The sequence below is a fragment of the Orycteropus afer genome, unplaced genomic scaffold, assembly GCF_000298275.1.
Source record: "Orycteropus afer afer isolate SDZICR_OR568_19922 unplaced genomic scaffold, OryAfe1.0 scaffold00258, whole genome shotgun sequence".
Lineage (NCBI taxonomy): Eukaryota > Metazoa > Chordata > Mammalia > Tubulidentata > Orycteropodidae > Orycteropus > Orycteropus afer.
This window is the reverse complement of record NW_006921845.1, coordinates 5,054,706-5,078,688: the sequence shown is the minus strand read 5'-3', so window position 1 is coordinate 5,078,688 and position 23,983 is coordinate 5,054,706. Positions and strand designations below refer to the sequence as shown.

Below are 23,983 nucleotides of genomic sequence, written 5' to 3'. Positions count from 1 at the left end.
CAGGGATGTGTTCTGGGTCTGTATCCTGCTCCCTTGTTTCTACCACTTTATCCTGCTTCTTTGTGTGGACTGTGATGGTCTGTTGTCTTCGAGGCATCGTGGCATTGTTGTATTTAGATCTCTGTTGACTGTTTGTGAAGAGTAGCCAAGGGTGATTCAGGCTCTTCTTGGTGGTTTTTTATCATTGGCCTGTTGGTGGAGAAGGAGGTAGTGGCTCTCGCTCAGTAAGTGAAGTTTCAGGAGGTGTGGGTGTAGTTGTGTCTTATGGAGACTGTTGTTGTCTCCCACTCAGTTAGACACAAATTACAATTGAATAACCATCAAACAACTAAAAGCCCATGGATGAAAAACACACCATGTAATCACACAGGAATAGTAACTAAAAAAAGAAAAATGGAAAAAAAGAAGAAAAAACAGGAAAACCTGCAATATCTGGGCATAGGGCACTAAGAAAAAAAAAAGTAGGGAAGGAGAATAATAAATGAAGAAAAAAGTGGGAAAAATGCAAAAAGAAAAACAAGAAGTACGGTTAATCATGAGAAAAAAGGGGGGAAAGAAAAAAGAAAAACCTTAAATTAAAAAAAAAAAATTTCAACCAGGTACAGGGGAGAGAAAAAATGCTGAAAACTAGGACCTGGTAGGGGAAGATTAAGAATAATAATAAAAAGGTCAAAAGTATTAATAATATTAGTTGATTTAAAACAGACAAATACAAACAAACTAATCACCAGAAAAAAGAAAGCAAAAAAGAAAAAATTAAAAATAAAAGAAGAGAAAATAAAAATCCATGGAGGACAGGGCAGGGCACCCAGGCTCCATCTGAGCCTGCAGACTGTGATGCAGTTCCTGTAGGCCACACTTCTGTTCACCAAGTGGGTGTGGGGTATAAGAGTAACAAGAGGAATTTCATACCTTTTCAGTCTTGCATGTCCGAGTGTCCTTGGGGTTGCTGGAAAGCAGAACATGTTCTTAAGCCCCAGGAATCTGCGAGAGTGCTGTCTTTTTAAATATCCAAAATGGTCAAGCCACTTTTTAAACCTACAAAATGGCAGTGTCCTCCAGACCGGCTAAAGTCCACAGATCAGCCCACCTTTCTCTTCACCTTCTCTGTTTGTTCCCCAGCCACTGTGCACAGTCCTCCGTACAGTCCCTGGCTAGCAGGGTGATTTTTTAGGTTAATTCTTAGGTCCTACCACCACTCGGGAATCTCCAAGCTGTCTGTGCCATCAGGATCGCTCAGAATCGCTCAGGATTGCTGCCAGACCACAGCTCCATATGTCTCTGTTTTTTGTATTTTCACGCAAATTCTTCTGCTAGTTGGGGTTTAGTCCATTTCTATATCCTTCCCTTCAAGGCTCAGGGTTCCAAGATTATCTTCTGTGTCTGTGTTAATTGGTTTCCCTTTTCTTTGTTGAAGAGGGTCTGTGCAGTCTTTCTGCCTAGTCCGCCATCTTGCCGGAACCCTGTCATTAGTCTTTTGACTTTTATATGCAGTTTTATTCCTTATTAGATATTGTGGTCAAATAGCTGTATGTTTAAAGGAAAGTGTCTTTGAGTTGGTTTTACTTTCTTAGTAATTGAGGACAGTGAAGATGAAGGGAGTAGAGTGTTTTATAGCTGAGTACTGTTGCTCCAGTGGGCTTCCTTGTTAGAGAGGGCGGCTGTTTGGGACCCTTTTGCGCTTTTGTTATTTGGGTAGAGGTTGTGGGGTCCAAGTGAAATTACAGTTATAGTATCATTCAGATAAAACTTCCACCCAGAGAATACCATTATGACTTTCTTTTGCTTTATGTGTATTTTAAAGGGAATTTTTTTTTTTTTTAAATCTGTTTAAATGAAAACCAAACCATTGCTGCTGTGTTATTCATATTCACAGTGACTTTATAGGACAGAGTAGGGTTTCCAATGCGATCATCTTTATGGAAGCAGACTGTCACATCTTTCTTCCATAGGGAGGCTGGTGGGTGCGAACTGCTTAACGGTTGCTTAGCAGCCAAGCGCTTAACTACTGCACCACCAGGACGCCTTTGATCTGATGAGGAAACCATATTATTAAATGAGCAAACCTTCAGGATTACTAAATAAAGAAACTTCAGGTTTGACAATTTGTATGTTATACCTTCCTCATTGCAGGCACACAGATGTCTTAGGGGAAAAGAGTGGCCAATCTTGTTTAAAATAGTTGCATGCCTATTGTAAAGGGATTTTATGCTATTTGGGGAATTTTCCCTATGATTTCGCATAATAAGTGAGTGTGATCTAATCTCTCACAGAATAATGGCATGGTTCTTTTTCAATAATGCTTAGTAGCCTGGGAGCAGCAAGAGTGAGAAAATCCAGTAACTTAGATGTTCAAGGCTGGAGAGTGGCCAGATGGGATGGTGGAAGAGCTGTGGGCTGAGTAACTCCAGGTAGGTGAGGTAGGTAAGGCCAGGTGGAGAATGATGACTGTGTTCAAAGATAGAAAAAGGATTGGCAGTTCTGAATGAAGGCATAGAGAACAGGAAGTAGGAAGTAGGTGTGAGTAAGCCTAAGAATGGAAGGCTAGGTGATTGCAAAGAATTTGTAGGCATAGTGGTTTTTAGAAAGAACCACATATTGGACCTTTATATAGCCTAGGGGAGTCCCTGGGTGATGCTAAGGGTTAATGTGCTCTGCTTCTACCTTGGTAGGAAAATCTTGGTGATCTCTTTCCAAAAATTGAGCCATTGGAAATTCTGTGGAAGAGAATTCTACTGTGACACACATGAGATTACCATGAGTCAGAATCAACTTGGTGTCAATTTTTTCTTTTTTAATATGGATTCTGAAAGAAAATTGGGATGAAATTCACAGTTCTTTCTATCTTTAGATGTTTGTGGCTGTTTTTGCTAGGAAAGAATAGTGGAAGTGAACTGAGTCTCAAAATATCTGAACAAAGGTTCTTCCTCTCTACCATCTTAAAAATACCATGCAGATTCAGTTCAATTTGCATATCCTCTAGGCTAGAGGAAGTACTTTAACCAGTACTTCTAATTGTGGAATAGAAGAGAACATGCCACCACCCACCCACCCACACAGAACATCAGATGATGAAGAGTAGTTGTCTCCCACATAGGACAAGGGTGCTGGTTTCTCCACTGCCTTAGTAAATGCCAGATTGCCAGGCAGAAGTCAAGTCTTCTTTGGCTGGCTCTCTGTGTCGTCCCCCCAAATCTATTTCTCATTTCCTTCCTTCCTTTCATTCCTCTATTGCTTCCCTCCTCTCTTTTTGAGAAAATGTTTTTGATAGTACATCTGAGAAGGAATTTTGTATCACCTCATTATTCTGAATGCTGTTGTGTATATGGAACTGTATAAAGAAAATTTTTTCAGCAAGTCCTTCCACGTTTACTCGTATTTCTCACTGTGCAACTCCCTTCTCTATTGATTTTCCCTACTTGGCTGAATGATTTGCTCTGGTCTTTGTGTTCTTGTGAATGTCAGAAAACCTGGGGTGGGTTAGTCATCCTCACAGCTGCTGTTTGGGGCCTAATTTGGAGGAACATTAGTTCAGAGCTTCTCCTCCAAGGCAGTTTGACCTGGTCATTCCTCATTTTACATTTGGAATAGCCTCTGTTATTATGGTCCATGGGTCCAATGCAGCAAGTAAAATTCAGCTAGGAACCCTGTAGGATATAAAAGAAGTAAAAGATAAGGCTTTCAAAGGCATTTTTACTCTCTCTTGGAGCTGAAATACATAATGGTGAACAATAGTACAGTGTATGAGAAGCACTACTGTATAGAGTAATGAGACTGATTCCACAGTTCCACCCAAACAAAAAAGTTTCATAACTTTTTTTGGAGTTAAAACTTATAGAAAAGGCATGAAATTAAGCACTACAGAGAAGTGCTGCTAGTTTTTGGGAGAAGGAAGAGAACATTGGGGGATGGCTTCCTGGAAGGAGGGACTTGATGTTGACCTCAGAAAATTAAAAAAAAACCAAAAATCAAAAAACAAACTCACTGCCATCAAGTTAATTCTGACTCATAGTGACCCCCTTTGGGATTCTGAGGTGGTAAATCTTCAGTGGTTGGTGGGTTTGAACCGCCAGGCTTCTGGTTAGCAGTCAACTGGTTCAGGCACTATACCACCAGAGCTTCTTCTCAGAAGGTAAGTAGGACTTAAATTTAACAGACTTTATTTTTCAGAGCAGCCTTTAAGTTTACAGAAAAGTTGTGCAGAAAGTACAACTCTGTACATCACATCTCCTATTAACAGTTTGGATTTCTGTGGTACATTTTTTATAATTGATGAACCAATCTTGATACATTATTGTTAACAAAAGGCCATAGTTTATAGTAGGGTTCACTCTTTGTGTTGTACAGTTCTATGGGTTTTGACAAATGCTTATTATCATATGTCTACCATTATAGTATTATACAGAAGTGTCACTTCCCTAAAACTGCCTCATGTTCCACCCTTCCCTCCCTCCTCCCCCTGACCCAGAGGCAACCACTGATCTTCTCACTGTCTCTGTAGTTTTACCTTTTCTAGAATGTTATGTGGTTGGAATCAGATAGTACATAGCTTTTTTTCATACTGGCTTATTTTACTCAGCAATATGCATTTAAGGTTCCTCCATGTCTCTTTATGGCATGAGAGCTCATTTCTTTTCTATTGTTGAATAATACTTAGTTGAATGGGTGTACCATAGTTTGTTTATCCATTCATCTGTTTAAGGACATCTTGGTTGTTTCCATATTTTGACACTTATGAATAAAGCTACTGTAAACATTCATGTGTAGGATGAGTGGGCTTTGGCTGGGCGGATCAGAGTGCCTGCTGAGGAAACCCTGCACAGGATAAAGTATTGACAAAAGCACTGGGAGGGAAATGAATCTTCTAAGTCTGAATGGTGTCAAGGAGAAAGCATTTGTGCAGGTGCCTCCCGGGAGATGAAATTGCACTGGTACGGTGACATCAGATTACAAGAACCCATCAGCAGGGGTCAAATGATAGGAGAAAGATCAGGCTTAGAGGTTCATACTGTGCTTTCCGCCAGTGATGGCCCATGAGCATAGCCTCTACGGGACCCACTCTCCTTTGTTTCCCTGAGGGCCATAGCTTGAGCCAGAAACTTGCTGGACCTTCAAGCAATCCATTTCTGACGGCAACTTGGTTGTTTATCCTGAAGCACCTTGGACTTTTTGGCCTTGAGCTAAACCCAGGATGCTTTCAATAATCAGTGTAACATCAGAAAGCACTTTACAGATGATGATAGTTTCTTTCCTACTATACTGAGCCAAGGAGCTCTGGTGGCATAGTGGTTAAAGCATTTGGCTGCTAACAAAAGGTCTGCGGTTCAGACTGCTCCATGGGAGAAAGATAAGGCAGTCTGTTTCTGTAAATATTTACAGCCTTGGGAACCCTATGGGGCAGTTCTCCTGGAGGATCACTGTGAGTTGGATTGACTTCATGGCAGTGGGTTTTGCGTTTAGTATACCAAACCAAGGAGGCACTAAAGAGACATATTTGAGCACAGAGAGTATCATTTGTAGGCCACACTATTGGAGCCCTACATCTAGTTGATTGAATGAATGACAAAACCTTCATGCTTTAAATTATTGACTATGGAAATGGTAACATCCGCTTTTAATTTACTTCCAGGGGAATTGATCCCTATGACAAGCCAAACACAATCTACATTGAACGGCATGAACCCTCTGGTTACTCCACAGTTTTCCGAAGTACAGACTTCTTCCAGTCCCGGGAAAACCAGGAAGTGATTCTTGAGGAAGTGAAGGACTTCCAGCTTCAGGATAAGTACATGTTTGCTACAAAAGTGGTGGTAAGTTGAATGCGCTAAGGAATATATTGCTTTTGATTTTCCTTTTTTTAAGGTTTGGCATTCTGTGATAAAATAGATGCATCTCTATAAGCAAGATTTGATCAACATGCCTGAAGGGGCTTGATTGACAGGTTCTCAAAAAACCAAACTCATTGCCACAGAGTCAATTCTGACTAATAGCAACCCTCTTTGGGTTTCTGAGGTAGTATACTTTACAAAAGTAGATTGCTCAGTGTTCCTTCTGTGGAGTGGCTGGTAGATTCAAACTGCCAGCCTTCTGGTTAGCAGTCAGATGTCTTAGGCACTACACCACCAGAGCTCCTTGATTGAAGGGTTGTTGGTGTTATGTGCCATCGAGTTGGACCCGACTCATAGCGACCCCTCCTTAGGTTTCCGAGGCAGTATCACTATGGAAGTAGATTGCCCTATCTTCCTTCCGCGGAGTGGCTGGTGGGTTTGAACCGCCAGCCTTCTGATTAGCAGTCAAGTGCCTTAGGCACTATGCTACCAGAGCTCCCTGATTGAAGGGTTAGGTGGACATTTATAAACATTCCCAAAGAGACTTGAAGCTTCTGGGAGGTTGGAGGAGTGGAGAACCTTAGGTCAACCTCCCAAAGTGTCTTGAGGTTTTAGGAATTGGGTTGTCTGTGGTAGCAGACATTCTTGATAAACATGTATTACTTTAAAATCCTAATTAAAAGAACACAGAAAGGAGAGGTGGAACACAGTATCTTACTTATTTTTTTTTTTCTTCTTTAATCTCATTGCCCAATTTCCTTTAAACTCAGGCCGATTTCTTTGAGATTTTTGGGCACATGTTAATTTATAGGGCTAATAGGATGTGTAGTCATTGGCTATGGGAGTTAATGCTTTAAGAAAAGCAGTAATTAAGCTTCCAGCTGTCAGTAAGTAGCTTAACTCTCAGCCTTTGGGAAAATCATCCCTTTGATTTGATGTGTTGGAGCCAGATGCTGAAATGGAAGGCTTGCTCATTTAGAACCAGTGTTGATTATATAACAGGACATGCCTTATAACTATCAAATACACTCTTGCTACCATTCTTGGGGCAGGGGTGGGGAAGCACTACAGGCTTGCTTTCTTAATGGCTGGCTTTCCTTCCTTGACCTGGGCTCTTGAAGGCCTTGGTAGTGGAGATGCTGTTCTGCTTTCTGTCACTGTTAACATTAGAGACTGAAATCAGATGTAATGTTTTCCTCCAGGTTCTCATTTATTTATATGATTGGTAGCAGGCCAGGCAGAAGCAGGTCAGCCCTTGTGGTATAATTCTAGGGTAGAAAGAGGACCTCCCCCATCAGGGAAAGCAGGGAGTCAGTCAGATTTAAATGAAAAGAGATGTGGTTGGTTAAAGGCAAGAGGGCTTCTCCATTATATACTTTGCAAGATGTTTTCTGCAACCACTAAGGTATGGCCTCTGCCATGCTGCCCCGCAACCCCCAACACACAGATGCGCAGCATCCCAGCAACACAAGCATCCTTGAATTGCCGTGGGCAGGGATGGGGGATGATGGGAGTGGAATGGACAGGTGAGAAATAGGCCCAGATAGATGTTAGTGCATTATGACATACAGTGGGAAACGCTCAATTATGGTATACCTCAAAACCTTGTCTCTGGTTACCCAGTTTTTGTGGCCTGTTCTGTTTTAGTTCCTCAGGCCTGGATTTATATGCATGATTTTAATTTCTGAATTCTAAGGTGCAGTGACTGATCCTCAGATTTGTCCTACTTTTTGCTTGATTCAAGGCTGAGATACATGGCTGTTGGTACATTTCTCTTACCACCATTATTCCTATATCTCATACCCAATGGTGTAAGTTATACCACAGCAAGAGCTTTTGGTGCCCTTCATTTTGATTTAAAAGCCATGTTTGTTTTCTACACATAGCAGATTTTCAGTCTGTGATGGATTTGTTTTTTCTTTTTTAAAATAGAACTTTATTTGTTGTTGAGAAATACAGAGCAAAACATAAATCAACAGTTTCTATATGTACTATTTAGTGACATTGATTACATTTTTGGGTTGTATTCTCATCCTCCTTTTCTGGTGTTCCACCTCCATTCACATGAATTCACTGCCCCCAATGGCTCCTGTCTATTAATAATTCAAGTTGTTGTCAGTTTGATCCCATATAGATAGTTCTTGAAAGAACATAATGCTCAAGGGAGATATGTTTTACTAGTTGAGCTACACTTGTGTTTGGTTTAAAGAAGACTTCAGGGAATATTTTTGGTTTAAGGTTTAAAGATTATATGATGAGTTTTTCATTATTCCTGTCCAGTGGCACGATGTCTGTTCTGATAATCACTTGATATCTAACCCAGTATCTTGCACAATGCGTGGTATAGTGCAGAGGTACAATAGAGTTGAATGAATGCCATCTCTGCACATCTAATTTAAAAAGCATAGGCTACTAGATTACTTTTCAGTGGGTGTATTAAATTATTAGTACTTTCACAGTCAACTCTGTAGAGAGTTGGCTTATTTATTTCTATATTGTCGGTGACAAAATTGTAGCTGTGTGTTGGTTCCCCCTTTAGCACATGTATTGGCTACCAGTTTCCAAGGTCAGTTGGTATCAGAGGCTAAGCCACCACCTAGAAGTGTTTCCGCAATTGTTGTTTTAGGAGCACCTGCAGCATAACAACTTAAGGGCACTTGTTAGAAATGCAGATTGCACCACCCACGTGAATTTTTTCCTGGGCATGCCTGGGGTATTAAGAATCAACAAAGTTTGAGAAACTTTGCTTTATATGCAACAGCAGGAGTTCTGGTAGTGTAGTGCCTAAGGCAATTGACTGCTAACCAGAAGGCTGGCAATTCAAACCCACCAGCCACTCCTCAGAAAGAAGGTTGGGCAATCTACTTCTGTAGTGATACTGCTTCAGAAATCCAAGGAGGGGTCGCTATGAGTCGGTTCTGACTCCAAGGCACATAACAGCAACAACATATGCAAGAGCTTTACTTAATAGCCAATTATATCATTTCACTGTCAACCTTTTGGTTAACAGCCAACCACTAAAAAGATGGACAACTGGCTATGGATGACCCAATGGGTATTTTCTTCTTTTTATTACATTAAAATACTATGCCACGAGGATAAACAAAACTGTCTTTGGTTGGTTAACCTTCCCAGTAGAAGTTTGGAGGCCTCCAGGTGTAACTTTTTATCTGGAGTCTGCCTAGGTCTAAGGAAGCCTGGGGTTTGGGGAGTCCCAGAAGGCTTTAAAGTTAAATGGATTTGGACCAAATTAGGAAAGTCAAAGAATGAATTTTGAAACCACAGAAAATTGGTTTTGGGTGATTAAGTGTTTTGCTCCCTTCCAGCATCATGAATGATTACAATTCTTTGCAAGTTACTTTTTTAAGAACATGTGCAGAGAGCCACTTGGGTTCTGGTGTTAGGGTCTTCAGAACCTGTTGGCCAGGCTCTGACTTTATATGTATTTTGCATCTGATGCCCTTTGATTTTTTTTTTTTTTAACCTAAGTTTAATTTTTATTCCTTGTTCTTTAACATAAAGGTCACTTATTTGTCTTAATAGTTCACTCAAAATTACAGGACTGTTAAAGCAATAATGAGGTACCATTGTGAACTGAACTACATCAAATTGCTAATCTGGAAATGCACAACTGTTATGTTCCTTCTGATAGATAACAGTAGCTGGCAAAAAGTTTGAGGTAGAGGGTTAGCTACTCCCCTACCTTTTCACTCCCAGATTCTCATGAAAGCCAGCCTCATATATTTCTTGTATGAATGTGTCTCATTAAGCAAGGACCTGATTTGTGGGCTTGATAGTCTCCTCGCCATCCTTACAGATGTTCCAACCACACATTGTATGATGCAGACATAACAGTCCTACAGCTGGGATTGGCAAACCACAGCCCACCACCTGTTTTTGTGAATAAAATCATATTGGAACATAGCGCCCTCGCTTGTTTATTTATTGTCTGTGGCTGCTTCCTCACTACAGAGACAGAGTGTTTAGTAGTTGTGACAGACTGCAAAGCCCACAAAGCCTAAAATACTTACTATTTGGCCCTTTACATAAGAAGTTTCCGACTTCTGTTACAGAAGCAGAATTCTGTTACTCTAGCCTGGGTATCAAAAAACCATGGCCATCAGAGTCCTCTAGTGCCAGGGCTTGGCAGTTCCCTGTGTTATTTCTAAAGGTACAGGCTATGTTGTTATTAGCTGCTGTTGAGTCGGCCCACTACTCATGGTGACCCCATGCAAAAGGGAATAAAACACTGCCTGATCCTGTGCCATCCCCACGATTGATTCCAAATTGGACCGTTGTGATCCATAGGATTTTTACTGACTGATTTTTGGAAGTAGATTGCCAGGCCTTTCTTCTCAGTCTGTCTCAGTCTGGAAGCTCCACTGAAACTTTTTAGCGTCATAGCAACGTGCAAGTTATCTACTGACAGGTGGTGGCTGTGCACGAGGTACATTGGCTGAGAATCTAACTTGCATTTTCCACATGGCAGGTGAGAATTCTGCTACTGGCTGTGTTGTTCTATGCTGTTGAGTCGATTCCCAACTCATAATGATCCAATAGGACAGAGTAGAACTGTCCAATAGCATATCCTAGACTATAAATTTTTATGGGAACAGATTGCCATGTCTTTTCTTCTCCAGAGCTGCGGGTGGGTTTAACTGTCAACTTTTTGATTAACAGCCAAGCACTTAACTATTATGCCACTAGGGTACTGTAGTGGCTATATATATATATAAAAAGAACACGCTGACATTGAGTCAGTTCTTTCTCATACTGACCCCCGTAGGATTTCCAAGGCTGTAAATCTTGACAGCAGTAGATTGGTTCATCTTTTTCCTGTGGACTGGCTGGTGGGTTTGAACTGCTGACCTTCTGGCCAAATACCTTACCCACTGTACTGCCGGAGCTCCTATTGGCCTTCTTATATTGTTGTGCCCTGTTCATGCCAGGGTACTATCTTTAAAATACTATGGCCAGTTCAAATGTCTTGAATGCTACTGGTCCCCCAAGTGAGAGCCAATTTTTACTTTCACTGTTCTAACCACTCATTTCACTATTAAAAACTAATTTCTGACTTTCATGATGCTGATTAAAAGTCTATTGTTGATCAGAGGTAGCAGAAAAAACATAGTAACTGCCTCAGTATTCTGAGCTTTCTGATGAGCTGACCGCACTGGAGGGTAAATTCCTGATAGTGTAGCAGACCTAAACAACCACTGACAATTGATTGTTATTATAATGTTACTTGAATAGATGTAAAAGTAATGCTGGATATAAGTGCCTAATACTTATAACTCTCATATATAACACTAAAACCCAAAGAAATCTCTATATTAAAAATAAAACTATAAAAGCAATAAAATTTAAATTAGTATTAATTTTTTTATGATAGCTGAATTGAGATATAATTTATATACCATAAAATTTAATCTTTTAAAAATATTTAGTTGTTTTGAGTATATTCACAGACTTGTGCAATCATCAACGTAGCCTAATTCCAGAACATTTTCATCACCCCCTCAGAAAACCTCATATTCATCATTGATCACTCCCCCATTTCCCTCTCTCCCAAGCCCCTGGCATGAACTAATCTATTTTCTGTGTCAATGAATTACCTAATCTAAACATTTTATATAAATGGAATCATAACAGTATATGGCTTCTTGCAGCTTGTTTCTTTCACATAGCATAACGTTTTAAGATTCACTTATGTTGTAGCATATATCATTATGCCATTCATTTTTATGGCTAATATTCATTTGTATGGTTATATCTAATTTTATTTATCCAATCATCAGTTAATGAACATTTGGGTTGTTCCTGTCTTTTGGCTATTATGAAGTATGTGGCTGTGAACATTCACATGCAATTTTCTGTATGGACTTTTTTTTTTTTAATTTTCTTCAGTATATATCTAGGAGTGGAATTACTGGGTCATATGGTAATTTGTATTTAACCTTTTGAGAAGCTGCCAAACTGTTTTCCACAGTAGCTGTGCCATTTTATATTCCAACCTGCAGTATATTAGGGTTTTTTTCATGGCAATTACTATTATCTGTCTTTTTGCTTTTAGCCATCTTAATGGGTGTGAAAACCCAGTGCTGCTGAGTCTATTCCAACTCATAGCAACCCTGTCTACCCCAGAGGGTTTCTAAGGCTATGAATCTTTACAGTAGCAGACTGCCTCATCTTTTTCCTGCAGAATGGCTGGTGGGTTTGACCCGCTGACCTTTTGGTTAGCAGCCAAATGGCTTAACCTCTACACCACTAGGACTTCTCTAATGGGTAGATATGAAGTGGTATACAATTGTGGCTTTAGTTTGCATTTCCCTGATGACTAATGATGTTGAGCATCTTTCCATTTGTTTATTTGTCATTTGTATGTCTTTTTTGGAAAAATGTCAATTTCAAGTCTTTTGCCCATTTTTAAATTGGGTAATTTATCTTTTTATTGTTGAGTTGTAGGAGTTCTTTATGTATTCTGGATATTAAATCCTTATCAGATTTGTTGTTGTTGTGGTTGTTATGTGCCGTCGAGTCGGCCCTCACTCATAGTGACCCCTCCTTGGGTTTCCGAGTCAGTATCACTACAGAAGTAGGATTGCCCAACCTATCAGATTTAAGTTTACCAAATATTTTCTCTATAGGTTGTTTTTTTTTTCCTCCTCTATAGGTTATCTGTTCACTTTGTTGATGGTGTCCTTTGCTGCACAAAATTTTTAATTTTGATGAAATTCATTTTATCTATTTGTCTTTTGTTGTTTGTGTTTTTGGTGTCATAAAGTCGTGAAGGTTTAACCTTATATTTTCTTCTAATAGTTTTATGGTTTTAGCTCATATTTAGGTCACTGAGTCATTTTGAGTTAATTTTTATATGTCTTGTGAAGTAGGGATCCAACTTAAATCTTTTGCATGTAGGTGTTTAATTGGCCCACCTATTTCTTGAAAAAGGAGCTCTGGTAGCCTAGTAGGTAAGATATTTCGCTGATAATCCAAAGGTCAGCGGTTCAAACCAACCAGTTGCTTTGCTGAAGGAAGATGAGGCAACCTACTTTTGTAAAGATTTACAGCCTTGGAAACCCAGTTGGGGTCTCTATGAGTCAGAATCGACTCGAAGGCAGTGGATATTTCTTCAAAAGTCTATCCTTTCCCCATGAGATTGTCATAGCATCCTTACTGAAAATTAGTGGACCTTAAAAGTACAGGTTTTATTTTTTGGACTCTCATTTCTACTTCATTGATCTATCAGTCTATATTGATCTATATGTCTATCCTTTTGCATCACATTGTTCTTACTGTAGATTTATGGTAGGTTTAGAGATTGGGAGGTATGAGTCTTACCACTTCTTTTTTAAGATTGTTTTGGCTATTTTAGCTTCCTTGCAGTTTCATACATGTTTTAGGATTAGCTTGTCAATCTTTTTTTTTTTTTTTTTTTTTGGAAAAAAACAGAGGAATTTTGATAGTGACTCTGAATCTGTAGATCAGTTTTGGGATTATTGCTGCCTATTGCTACAATGAAAAAGGAAGAGTGAAGAAGAATTGTAGTATTGATGAATCATCTTGAATATACTGTGGACTGCTAGAAGAATGAACAAATCAGTTTTGGAGGAGGTACAGCCAGAATGCTCCTTAGAAGTTAGGAGGGGAAGATTTGGTCTTATTCCTTACTTTGGACATGTCATCAGGAAAGACAAATCTCTAGATAAAGACATGATGTTTGGTAGAGAATCAGAGAAATCTAGAGAAACCCTTCATGACATGCACCAATTGCGGCACCAGTGGTCTTAAAACACACCAGCAGTTGTGAGGATGGCACAGGACCAGGCAGTGTGTCATTGTTTTATTCATAAGGTCACCATGAGTGGAGCCAACTCTACTGCAACTAACCCTAAAGCCACCTTAAGAATGATAAGTTATTGTGGTCTATTAGCATGGGATGTGTTTCTGTTTATTTAGGTCTTCTTCAGTTTCATTCAAGGATGTTTTGTGGTTTTCAGTGTATAGATCTTGCACTTGTTAATTTACTCCTAAGTGTTTTATTCTTATTTAAGCTATTATAAATAGAATTGTTTTAATAATTTCAATTTCATATTACTCATTGTTAGTGTAGAAATTTGATTTTTGTATATTGATTTTATATCCTGCAACCTTACTGAATTCCTTTATTAGTTTAATATTTTTTTGAGTTCATGCATTCCTTAGGAGTTTTTATGTACAAATCATGTCATCTGCAAATATAGTTCTACTTCTTCCTTTTCAATCTGGATGCATTTTGTTTCGTTCCCCCTCCCCCCACCTGATTGCCTTGGCTACAACATCAATACAATGTTGAATAGAAGTGGAGAGAGCAGACATTCTTGTCTTGTTCCTGATCTTAGGAGAAAAGCATTAAGTCTTTTCACCATTATGTATGTTCGGTGTGAGTTTTTTATAGAGGGCTTTTATCAGGCTGAAGAAGTTCCCTTCTATTTATAGTTGAGTATTTTTTATTATGAAAAGGTATTAGATTTGTCAGATGCTTTTTCAATGTCAATTGAGATGATCATATGTTTTTTCCCCTCTTTACTAACATGGTATATATTATAGTGATTGTTTTTTGTATATTAAACTAGCCTTGCATTCCTGGGATAAATCTCAACTTGATCCTGGTGTTTAATTTTTTTATATGTTGCTGGAGTCACTTTGCTCTATTTTGTGGAGGAAATTTGCATCTATATCCATAACAGTTATTGTTCTGTAGTTTTCTGTGGTTGTTAAGCTGTTGGTTTTCAAGTCTACATGAGAGCTAAAGAAAGGGATGAGATTAGGGTAAGTTAAAATGCCACAAATTTGGCTGTTCTTGCTGAGACTCGTCCATTGTTCTTGAATAAACACTCCTGAGATTGTTGCTAATTTTTACTTCATTTTCAGAATTCTGAAAAAGTTGATTTTTGAGAATTTATGTCAGCATTGTTGCTTTTTTATCTGAGCAGATTTTCAGAATTCTTTACTCTGCCATTCTGGAAATGCTTCCCAATTAATATTAACATTGTAAACTTTTACTATAGAAATTTTTAAATATTCACAAAAGAGAAGTTAATATTATTATGATTTTTCCATGTCCTGTCCCTTCATCTGGCTTCAACATTATCTACACTTGCCAATCTCTGTGCAGCTCTCTATCCACTGCTTCCTGCCCTGAAATATTTTAAAGCAGATTGTAGATCTCATATCACTTTGTCTATAAAGATTTCAGTATAAACAACATTAACATTTATGATGATGTTTTGCTGAACCTTCAGTACTCCTCCAAGGAGAATCCTTGTGGTCTGGACTAGTGTCCCTGTACCACTAGGTGCCTTGGGATGCCTCAGTTCTCCCACCAACTTTCTCTACCTGAACTACTGTGGAACTTTCAGTGGAATAGCTCACTGCAGCATCCTTTAGTCTTCACATGGCAGAGATGTGTCATTTACTTACTTCCTTTCTGCTCTTTTCTCCTTGACTCCCTCATTTCTTTTTGCTTCTGACACACACACATAAATGTTAATGTCCATATTAGCATTAGGATTGTTCAAATACTTATGTCAGTTTTTTTTTTATTATAAAAAATGAAACCATACAATTAAAAAAAATATATTATTATAAATTCTCAGACTCTAAAAGATTGGCAAAGATTGAAACATTTAAACAATCCCAGTTATTGTGATGGTATATGTATTAGTGGATGTGTAAACTGGTGCAGCTGTCAGGAGTGTAGTTTGGCAATATATATTAAAAATAAAATTTTTAAAAATAATTTATTTTATTTTTCTTGTCATTGTTGAGAATACATACAGTAGAACATATACAAAAATAATAATTTTAACCAAGGACTTCTAAGAATGTATCCTATAAATATTCTAGCATAGTTGCAAAAAAAGGTAATACAAGTATATTAATTGAAACATTGCTTCTGGAAACCATTACACTAGCCATTGATAGCTATGAAATGGAAAGATGTCTAAGATTTATGGTTCAATAGAAAAGTTGCTGAACAGTATTTATATCATGATTTTATTTGTATATGAAAAATAAAATTACATGTATCAATTTGGAATTTTGCTAGGCCACTGGTGATGGATTAAAAATAAAAGCAGTTTAACCAAGATGAAATTTAATTTTTTTCCTATGAAAAAAGAAGTCTGGAGGTAGGCAATCTAAGGCTAGTATATTGGTACACTGGTTTCATTTGGGGCCCAGGCTTTCTGGTCTACCAAACTAATGATTTTCATTCTCAGGGTTACCTCACGGTCTAAGATGTTTGCTGGAACACTAGCCTTTGTGTCCTTGTTGGAGCTAGGAAGAATAAGGAAAGACAGAGGGTGTGGTAGTTAAGGTTGGATGTCAACTTTGTTGGGCCTGGTTAAGTAGCTGGGCAGCTGGAGGTAGTTAATCCTCATGGTTGAGATTGGTGATTAACTCCATGGTGGAATCTACTGGAGTAGCTGCTTTAGGGAAGTGGGCTGCTTCCAGTATCTAAGAAGCAACTTTGAGGAAGGTCTCCAGTTATGGCATGCTTAAACCCTGCATGTAGCTGAGTAATTCAGGAGCCTGCCATGTTGCCCTGCTCATATTGGGACTTCTTTGTTTGTTTGTTTTTTTTTTTAAGTTTTATTGTGATTTGGGTGAAAGTTTACAGAGCAAATTCATCTTTCATATAGCAGTTCACATACACTTTGTCTCATGACATTGACTGTAATCTCCCACAATACAACAGCTATTCTCCCACTTCCACCCCATAGCCACCTCTTCCCTGTGTCCTTTCCTCCCATGCACTCCTGCCCCCCTGAGCTGTCTCCCTGTTCATATACAGCCCTTCTAGTCTCCTATGATTGATCTCTCCAAGGAGTGTATCTACCTAATTTAAATGTTCAGCTCATATGCCTGTCTTTTGTTTGGCTGGAAGCCACAGGAGTGGGTTCAATTCCAGATCTGAAGGGCAGCTAGGGGCCATAGTCTCAGGAGGTCCACCAGGCTCCATCAGTCCAGCAAACCTGGTCCCCCCCCACCTTTTTTTTTAATGAGTTTGAGTTTTGTTCCACATTGTTCTCCACTCTATCCAGGATCTCCTACATAGATCCCCTTCTAAGTGGTTGACAGTAGTAGCTGGGCACCATCTAGTTCTTCTGGTCTCATAGTCATTATAGGCTGAGGATTGCATGGTGTGCCAGTCCTTTGGACTAATTGTTTCCATGTGTGTTTCCATATGTTTTTTTTCATTCTTCTTTGCTCTCGATGAGGAGAGATCTATAGTTGCATCTAGATAGCTGCTTGTGAGCTTTTAAGATGCCAGTCGCTACTCACCAAAGTAAGATGTGGAACAGAGTTTTTGTGTAGAATATTATGCCAGTTGAGTTTGATGCCCCCTGCAACCATGGTCCCGAGCCCACAGGCCCAACTACTTTCTCCCTCTGGGTAGCCAGCTGTGGCCAGGAAGTGACTACACCCTTGTCCCTTGTCAGCTCTACTTGTTGTTGTTGTTATGTGCCATCGAGTCATCTCTGACTCATAGCAACCTTATGTACAACAGAAAAAAACACTACCTGTTCCTGTGCCAGCCTCACTATCCCTGCTATACCTGAGCCCATTGCTGTAGCCACTGTCTGTCCATCTCATTGAGGGCCTTCTTCTCTTTCATTGACCCTCTACTTTACCAAGCATGACATCCTTCTCCAAAGGATGGTCCCTTCTGATGACATGACCAAAGAAGGTAAGATGAAGTCTGGCTATTCTCATTTCCAAGGAGCATTCCGGCTGCACTTCTTCCATGAAAGATTTGTTAGTCCTTTTAGCAGTCCACTGTACTTGCAGCATTCTTTTACAACACTACAACTCAAAAGCATCAACTCTTCTTTAGTCTTCCTTATTCATTGTCCAGCTCTCACATGCATAAGAGGCGATTGAAAATACCATGGCTTGGGTTAGGCATGTCGGAGTCTTCAAGGTGATATCTTTGCTCTTCAGTGCTTGAAAGAAGTCTTTTGCAGCAGATTTGCCCAATGCAATATGTCTTTTGATGTCCTGACTACTGCTTCCATTGGAGTTGATTGTAGAACCAAGTAATATGAAGTCTTTGACAACTTCAATCTTTTCTCCATCTATCATGATGTTGCTCATTGGTCCAGTTGTGAGGATTTTTGTTTTCTTTATGTTGAGGTGTAATCCATACTGTGAACTGTAGTCTTTAATTTTTATCATTAAGTGCTCTAAGTAATCCTCGCTTTCAGCAAGCACAGTTGTGTTGTCTGCGTATCACAGATTGTTAATAAGCCTTCCTCCAATCCTGATGCCACGTTCTTCTTTATATAGTCCAGCTTCTCGGATTATTTGCTCAGCATACAAGTTGAATAAGTATGGTGAACAGATACAACCCTGACACACTTCCTTCTTGATTTTAAACCATGCAGTATCCCCATGTTGTGTTTGAACGACACCCTCCCAGTCTATGTACAGGTTCCTCATAAGTGCAATTAAGTGTTCTGGTATTCCCATTCTTCTCAAAGTTATCAATAATTTGTTATGATCCTCACAATCAAATGCCTTTGCCTAGTCAATAAAATGCAAGTAAACATCTTTGTGGTATTCTTTGCTTTGAGCCAAGATCCATCTGACATCAGCTATGATATCCCTCACTCCACGTCCCCTTCTGAATCTAGCTTGCATTTTTGGGAGTTCTTTGTTAACATACTGCTGCAACTGTTTTTGAATTATCTTCAGTATGATTTTACTTGCGTGTGATATCAGTGATACTGTTTGATAATTTCCACAATGTGTGGGATCACTTTCTTTGGAATGAGTACAAATATACATCCATTCCAGTCAGTTGGTCAGGTACATGTCTTCCACATCTCTTGGTATAGCCAAGTGGGTGTCTCCAGCAGGGCATCCATTTGTTGAAACATCTCAATGGATATTCTGTCAATTCCTGGAGCCTTGTTTTTCACCAATTACTTCAGTGCAGCTTTGACTTCTTCCTTCAGTGCCATTGGTTCTTGATCATATGCCACCTCCTGAAATGGATGAACATCAACCAGTTCTTTTTAGTATAGTGGCTCTGTATATTCCATCCATCTTATTTTGATGTTTCTTGCATCATTCAACATATTGCCCATGGAATCTTTCAATATTGCAATTCGAGGCTTAAATTTTTTCTTAAGTTCTTTCAGCTTGAGAAATGCCAAGCGTGTTCTTCCCTTTTGGTTTTCTAACTCTAACTCTTGGCACATTTTATTATAATAATTGACTTTGCCTTCTTGAGCTGCTCTTTGAAATCTTCTGTTCAGCTCTTTCACTCTGTCAATTCTTCCATTTGCTTTAGCTACTCTTCATTCTAGGGCAATTCTCAGAGCCTCTTCTGACATCCATTTTGGTCTTTTCTTCCTTTCCTGTCTGTTTAATGACCTTTTGCTTTCTTCATGAATGACATTGTTGATGTCATCCCACAATTCTTCTGTTTTTCGGTCATTGGTGTTCAGTGCATCAAAGCTATTCTTTAGATAGTCTCTAAATTTAGGAGGGATAAAATCAAGGTCATATTTTGGCTCTCATGGAGTTGTTTTAATTGTCTTCAGTTTCAACTTACACTTGCATATGAGCAGTTGATAGTCTATTCCACAATCAGCTCCTGGCCTTGTTTTGGCTAAAGATATTGAGCTTCTCCATTGCCTCTTGCCACAAATGTAGTCAGTCTGATTCTTGTGTACTCTCTCTGGCAAAGTCCACGTGTATAGCCACCATTTGTGTTGTTGAAAAAAGATTTGCAATGAATAAGTCATTGGTCTTGCAAAGTTCTGTGATGTGATCTCCAGTGTCATTTCTGTCACCAAGACCGTATTTTCCAACTACTGGTCATTTTTCTTTGTTTCCAACTTTTGCATTACAATCACCAGTGATAATGAACACATCTTGATTATGTGTTTGGTTAATTTCAGACTGCAGAAGTTGGTAAAAATCTTCAATTTCTTCATCTTTGGCTTTGGAGGTTGGTGTGTAATTTGAATAATAGTAATATTAATGGGTCTTCCTCATAGGCATATGGCTATTATCCTGTCACTGACAGCATTGTACTTCAGGATAGATCTTGAAACATTCTTTGTGATGATGTATGCCATACCATTCCTCTTCAATTTATCATTTCTGGCATAGTAGATCATATGGTTGTCTGATTAAAAATGGCCAAAACTGGCCTAGTTCAGCTCACTAATGCCTAGGATATTGATCTTTATGAGTTCCATTTCATTTTTGACAACTTCCAGTTTTCCTAGATTCATACTTCATACATTCCGTGTTCTGATTATTAATGGATATTCACAATTGTTTCTTATCTTGAGTTGTGCCACATCAGCAAAAGGAGGTCTTTAAAGCTTTACTCCATCCCCATCGTCAAGGTTGACTCTATTCTGAGGAGGCAGCTCTTTCCTAATCATATTTTGAGTGCCTTCCAACCTGAGGGGCTCATCCTCTGGCAGTGTTTCAGAGCTATTTTTCAGTAGTATATCAGACAGTGTTTCACTGCTATTCATAAGGTTTTCACTGGCCAATACTTTGAGAAGTGGATGACCTCTTCCTTCTTCTGAGTCAGTCTTAGGCTAGAAACCACTGAAACCTGTTCACCATGGCTAACCCTGCTAGCACTTGAAACACTGGTGGCACAACCTCCAGCCTCATAGCAATACATAAGCCACCACAGAACGACAAACTGAGAGATGAGTTCATTTCTCTTAGCTGTTCCAAACTGCTCCATTCCTGCTTCCACCTTCCTTACCAGGTCTGGCCCATAAAAAGCCATCAGCTGCCACTTGCTGGCCATCCCTACCAGTTCTGGCCCTCCAAAAAACTGTCTGCTGCTACCTCCTGGCCATCCCTAGCAGTTCCAGCCCTCCAAAAAGCCATCTGCTGCTGCATCCCGGCCATCCCTACAAATTCCAGCCCTCCAAAAAGTCGTCTCTACTATATACCTAGAAATTCTTATACAACATACAAATACACTTGTAGAAATATTGTCTGCCAACCTTATGTATGGTGATGGGCACACTCCCCACTACATAGACATACCTAGTTGTCCAGCCTGTCCACCCATCTATCCACTCATAGATCAGTGTTTGCCTTCACTGACAACGCAGTGCTGTTTGTGCAAAATGGTTCCTCTTTGCTGTCTGTGCCTCCTGTGCACCTCTCTATGTCTTCTTCTTCCTCAATGCCACCATGTTGATCACTCACGTTTGGTACATTGCCCTTCCCTTCACCCAGATCAATACTTGTCTCTACCTATCTACTTGTCTCACCTATTTTGGTCATGTTGTAAGAAGGGACCATTCCCTGGAGAAGGATGTCATGCTTGGTAGGGTGGAGGGTCGACGAAAGAGGGGGAGGCCTTCAACGAGATGGATTGATACAGTGGCTGCGATGATGGGCTCGAGTATAGCAGGGATTGTGGGGCTGGTGCGGAATCGGGCAGTGTTTCGTTCTGCTGTGCATGGGGTCGCTATGAGTCGGAAACGACTCGACGGCACTTAACAACAACAACAACAACAACAACAACCTATCTAGCAGTGTTCCCTCCCTTCCCCTCCCACCCCTGGTAACCAACAAAGAAAATTTCCTTCCATGTAGAAACCTTTCCTTGACTTTCTACAAGAATGGACTAATACAGTGTTTGTCCTTCTGTGATTGACTTACTTTACTTAGCATAATGTCCTCCAAGTTCATCTGCCTTATGCGGTATTTTGCAGATTCTACGTTATTCTTTAGGGTTGCATAGTATTCCATTGTATATATGTACCATAGTTTGGTTATCCATTCTTCTGTTGATGGGCACCTAGGTTTTTTGCATCTTTTGGCTATTGTAAATAGTGTGATGAACGTGGATGTGCACAAATCTGTTCTTGTCCTGGCTCTCACTTCTTTAGGATATATACCTAGTGGTGGAATTGTTGGGTCAAATGGTATTTCTAATTCCAGCTTTCTAAGGAATCACCCTACTGTTTTTCACAATGGTTGTATCATTTTATAGTCCCACCAGCAGTGTATGAGAGTCCCAATTTCTCCACATCATCACCAGCATTTGTTATTTTCTGTCTTGTTGAACTTTGCTACTAGTGCTGGGGCAAGATGGTATCTCAGTGTTGTTTTGATTTGCATCTTTCTAATGGCTTATGATCGTGAATGTTTCTTTATGTGTTTGTTGGCTGCCTGAATATCCTCTTTGGTGAAGTGTCTATTCATGTCTCTGCCCATTTTTAAATTGAATTATTTGTCTATTTGTTGTTGAGGTGTTGGAGTTTTCTATAAATTCTAGAGATAAGTCTCTTGTGAGATATGTTGTTACCAATTATTTTTTACCAATCTGTAGGTTCTCTTTTGACTCTTTTGGAGAAGTCTTAGGAAGCACATAAAAATTTAATTTTTAGAAGGTCTCATTCATCTAGTTTATCTTCTGCTGTTTGTTCATTTTGGGTTATGCTTGATATTTATGCCATATGTTAGGGCTCCTAAATTTGCCCCTATTTTTTACTTGAAGAACTCTATAGTTTTAGGTTTTACAGTTAAGTCTTTGATCCATCTGGAGTTAGTTTTTGTGTATATTGTGTGAGGTACACATCTTGTTTCATTTTTCTGCAAATGGATATCCTGTTTTAGCAGGATCATTTGTTAAATAGACAAGCTCTTCCCCATTTAATGGATTTTAGCCCTTTGTCAAAGATCAGCTGACCATAGGTCAATTTCTGGGTTCACAATTTTAGTCCTATGGTTTATGTGTCTATCGTTGTACCAATACCAGGCAGTTTTGACTACTGTGGATATATAGTATGTATTTTGAGATCCGGCAGTGTAAGACCTCCTACTTTGTCCTTCTTCTTCAATAGTGCTCTGCTTATCTGAGGTCTCTTTCCTTTCCATATAAAGTTAGTGATTGGTTTTTATATCCTTAAAGAATGTTGGTGGGATCTGGATTGAAATTGCATTGAATGTATAGATAGCTTTGGGTAAAACTGACATTTTCACAATGTTTAATCTTCTTATTCATGAGCATGGCATGTTCTTCTATTTATGTAGATCTCTTACGGTTTCTTTGAAGTAGTCTTTTGTAGTTTACTTTGTACAGGTCTTTTGTGTCCCTGGTAAGATTTATTCCCAAATATTTTACTGTTTTGTTAGCTATTGTAAATGATACTGATTTCCTCATTTCTTTTTTAGCAATCTCTTTGCTGGTGTAGAGGAATCCAACTGATTTTTGGATCTTGATCTTGTATCCTACCTTGATGCTAAATCTATCAGTTAGTTCCAGTAGTTTCTTTTTACTAAGTCTCTTTAAGTTTTCTGTATTTATGATCACATCATCAGCAAATAGAGATAGTTTGACATTTTTCTTACCAATTCGGTAAGAATTGATTTCTTTGATTTCTGATCTTTGAACATTTAATGGACTGGAATTAACGGCCTGCTGTTTAGTTTGGTAATATCGGGCCTGTGCCTTTTAACTGTCGACTTGGGTTTATTCACCTCAGCAGCCACCAGCTGTGTGAGTGAAGGAAAATGTCTATCTTTGGTGGGTCAGGAATAAGAAGCAGAGCTGAAGCTTAAGGTCGAGAGGCTTTCATCCAGCCCCTAGAGCCCAGCACTTTGAACTCGGACTTCAAGTTTCCAAAATCGTAAGAGAGTAAACTGTTAAAGCCATCCCATTTGTGTTATATTCCTATCAGAGTATCACTAGGTAACCAAAACAGAGGGGCAAAAATAGAACCCTTTCCAGCTGATTTAGTCGCTTTTAGCAGCCATTCTAGATCATATGCCACCTCCTGAAATGGGTGAAGATTGACCGGGTCTTTTTGGTACAGTGACTCCGTGTATTCCTTCCATCTTCTTTTGATTGGCAAAGAACAAGACTCCGGGAATTGATGAAATACCCATTGAGATATTTCAATAAACAGATGCTGCACTGGAGGCACTCACTCGGTTATGCCAAGAGATTTGTAAGACAGCTACCTGGCCAACTGACAGGAAGAGATCCATATTTGTATCCATTCCCAAGAAAGATGATCCCACAGAATGTGGAAATTATTGAACAATATCATTAATATCGCATGCAAGTAAGATCTTACTGAAGATAATTCAAAAACGGTTGCAGCAGT

General features: G+C 39.3%; 1 protein-coding gene across 1 annotated transcript in view; it reads left to right on the top strand.

The window, feature by feature from the left end:
- SORL1 (sortilin related receptor 1) overlaps positions 1–23,983 on the top strand; it is a gene marked incomplete at its 5' end in the record, with an annotated part of 272,129 nt that overhangs the window by 61,223 nt on the left and 186,923 nt on the right. Inside the window, one exon of the mRNA XM_007949949.2 lies at positions 5,630–5,810. Within this exon, the coding sequence (XP_007948140.2) occupies positions 5,630–5,810 (181 nt within the window). The remainder of the gene's footprint in view (positions 1–5,629; positions 5,811–23,983) is intronic.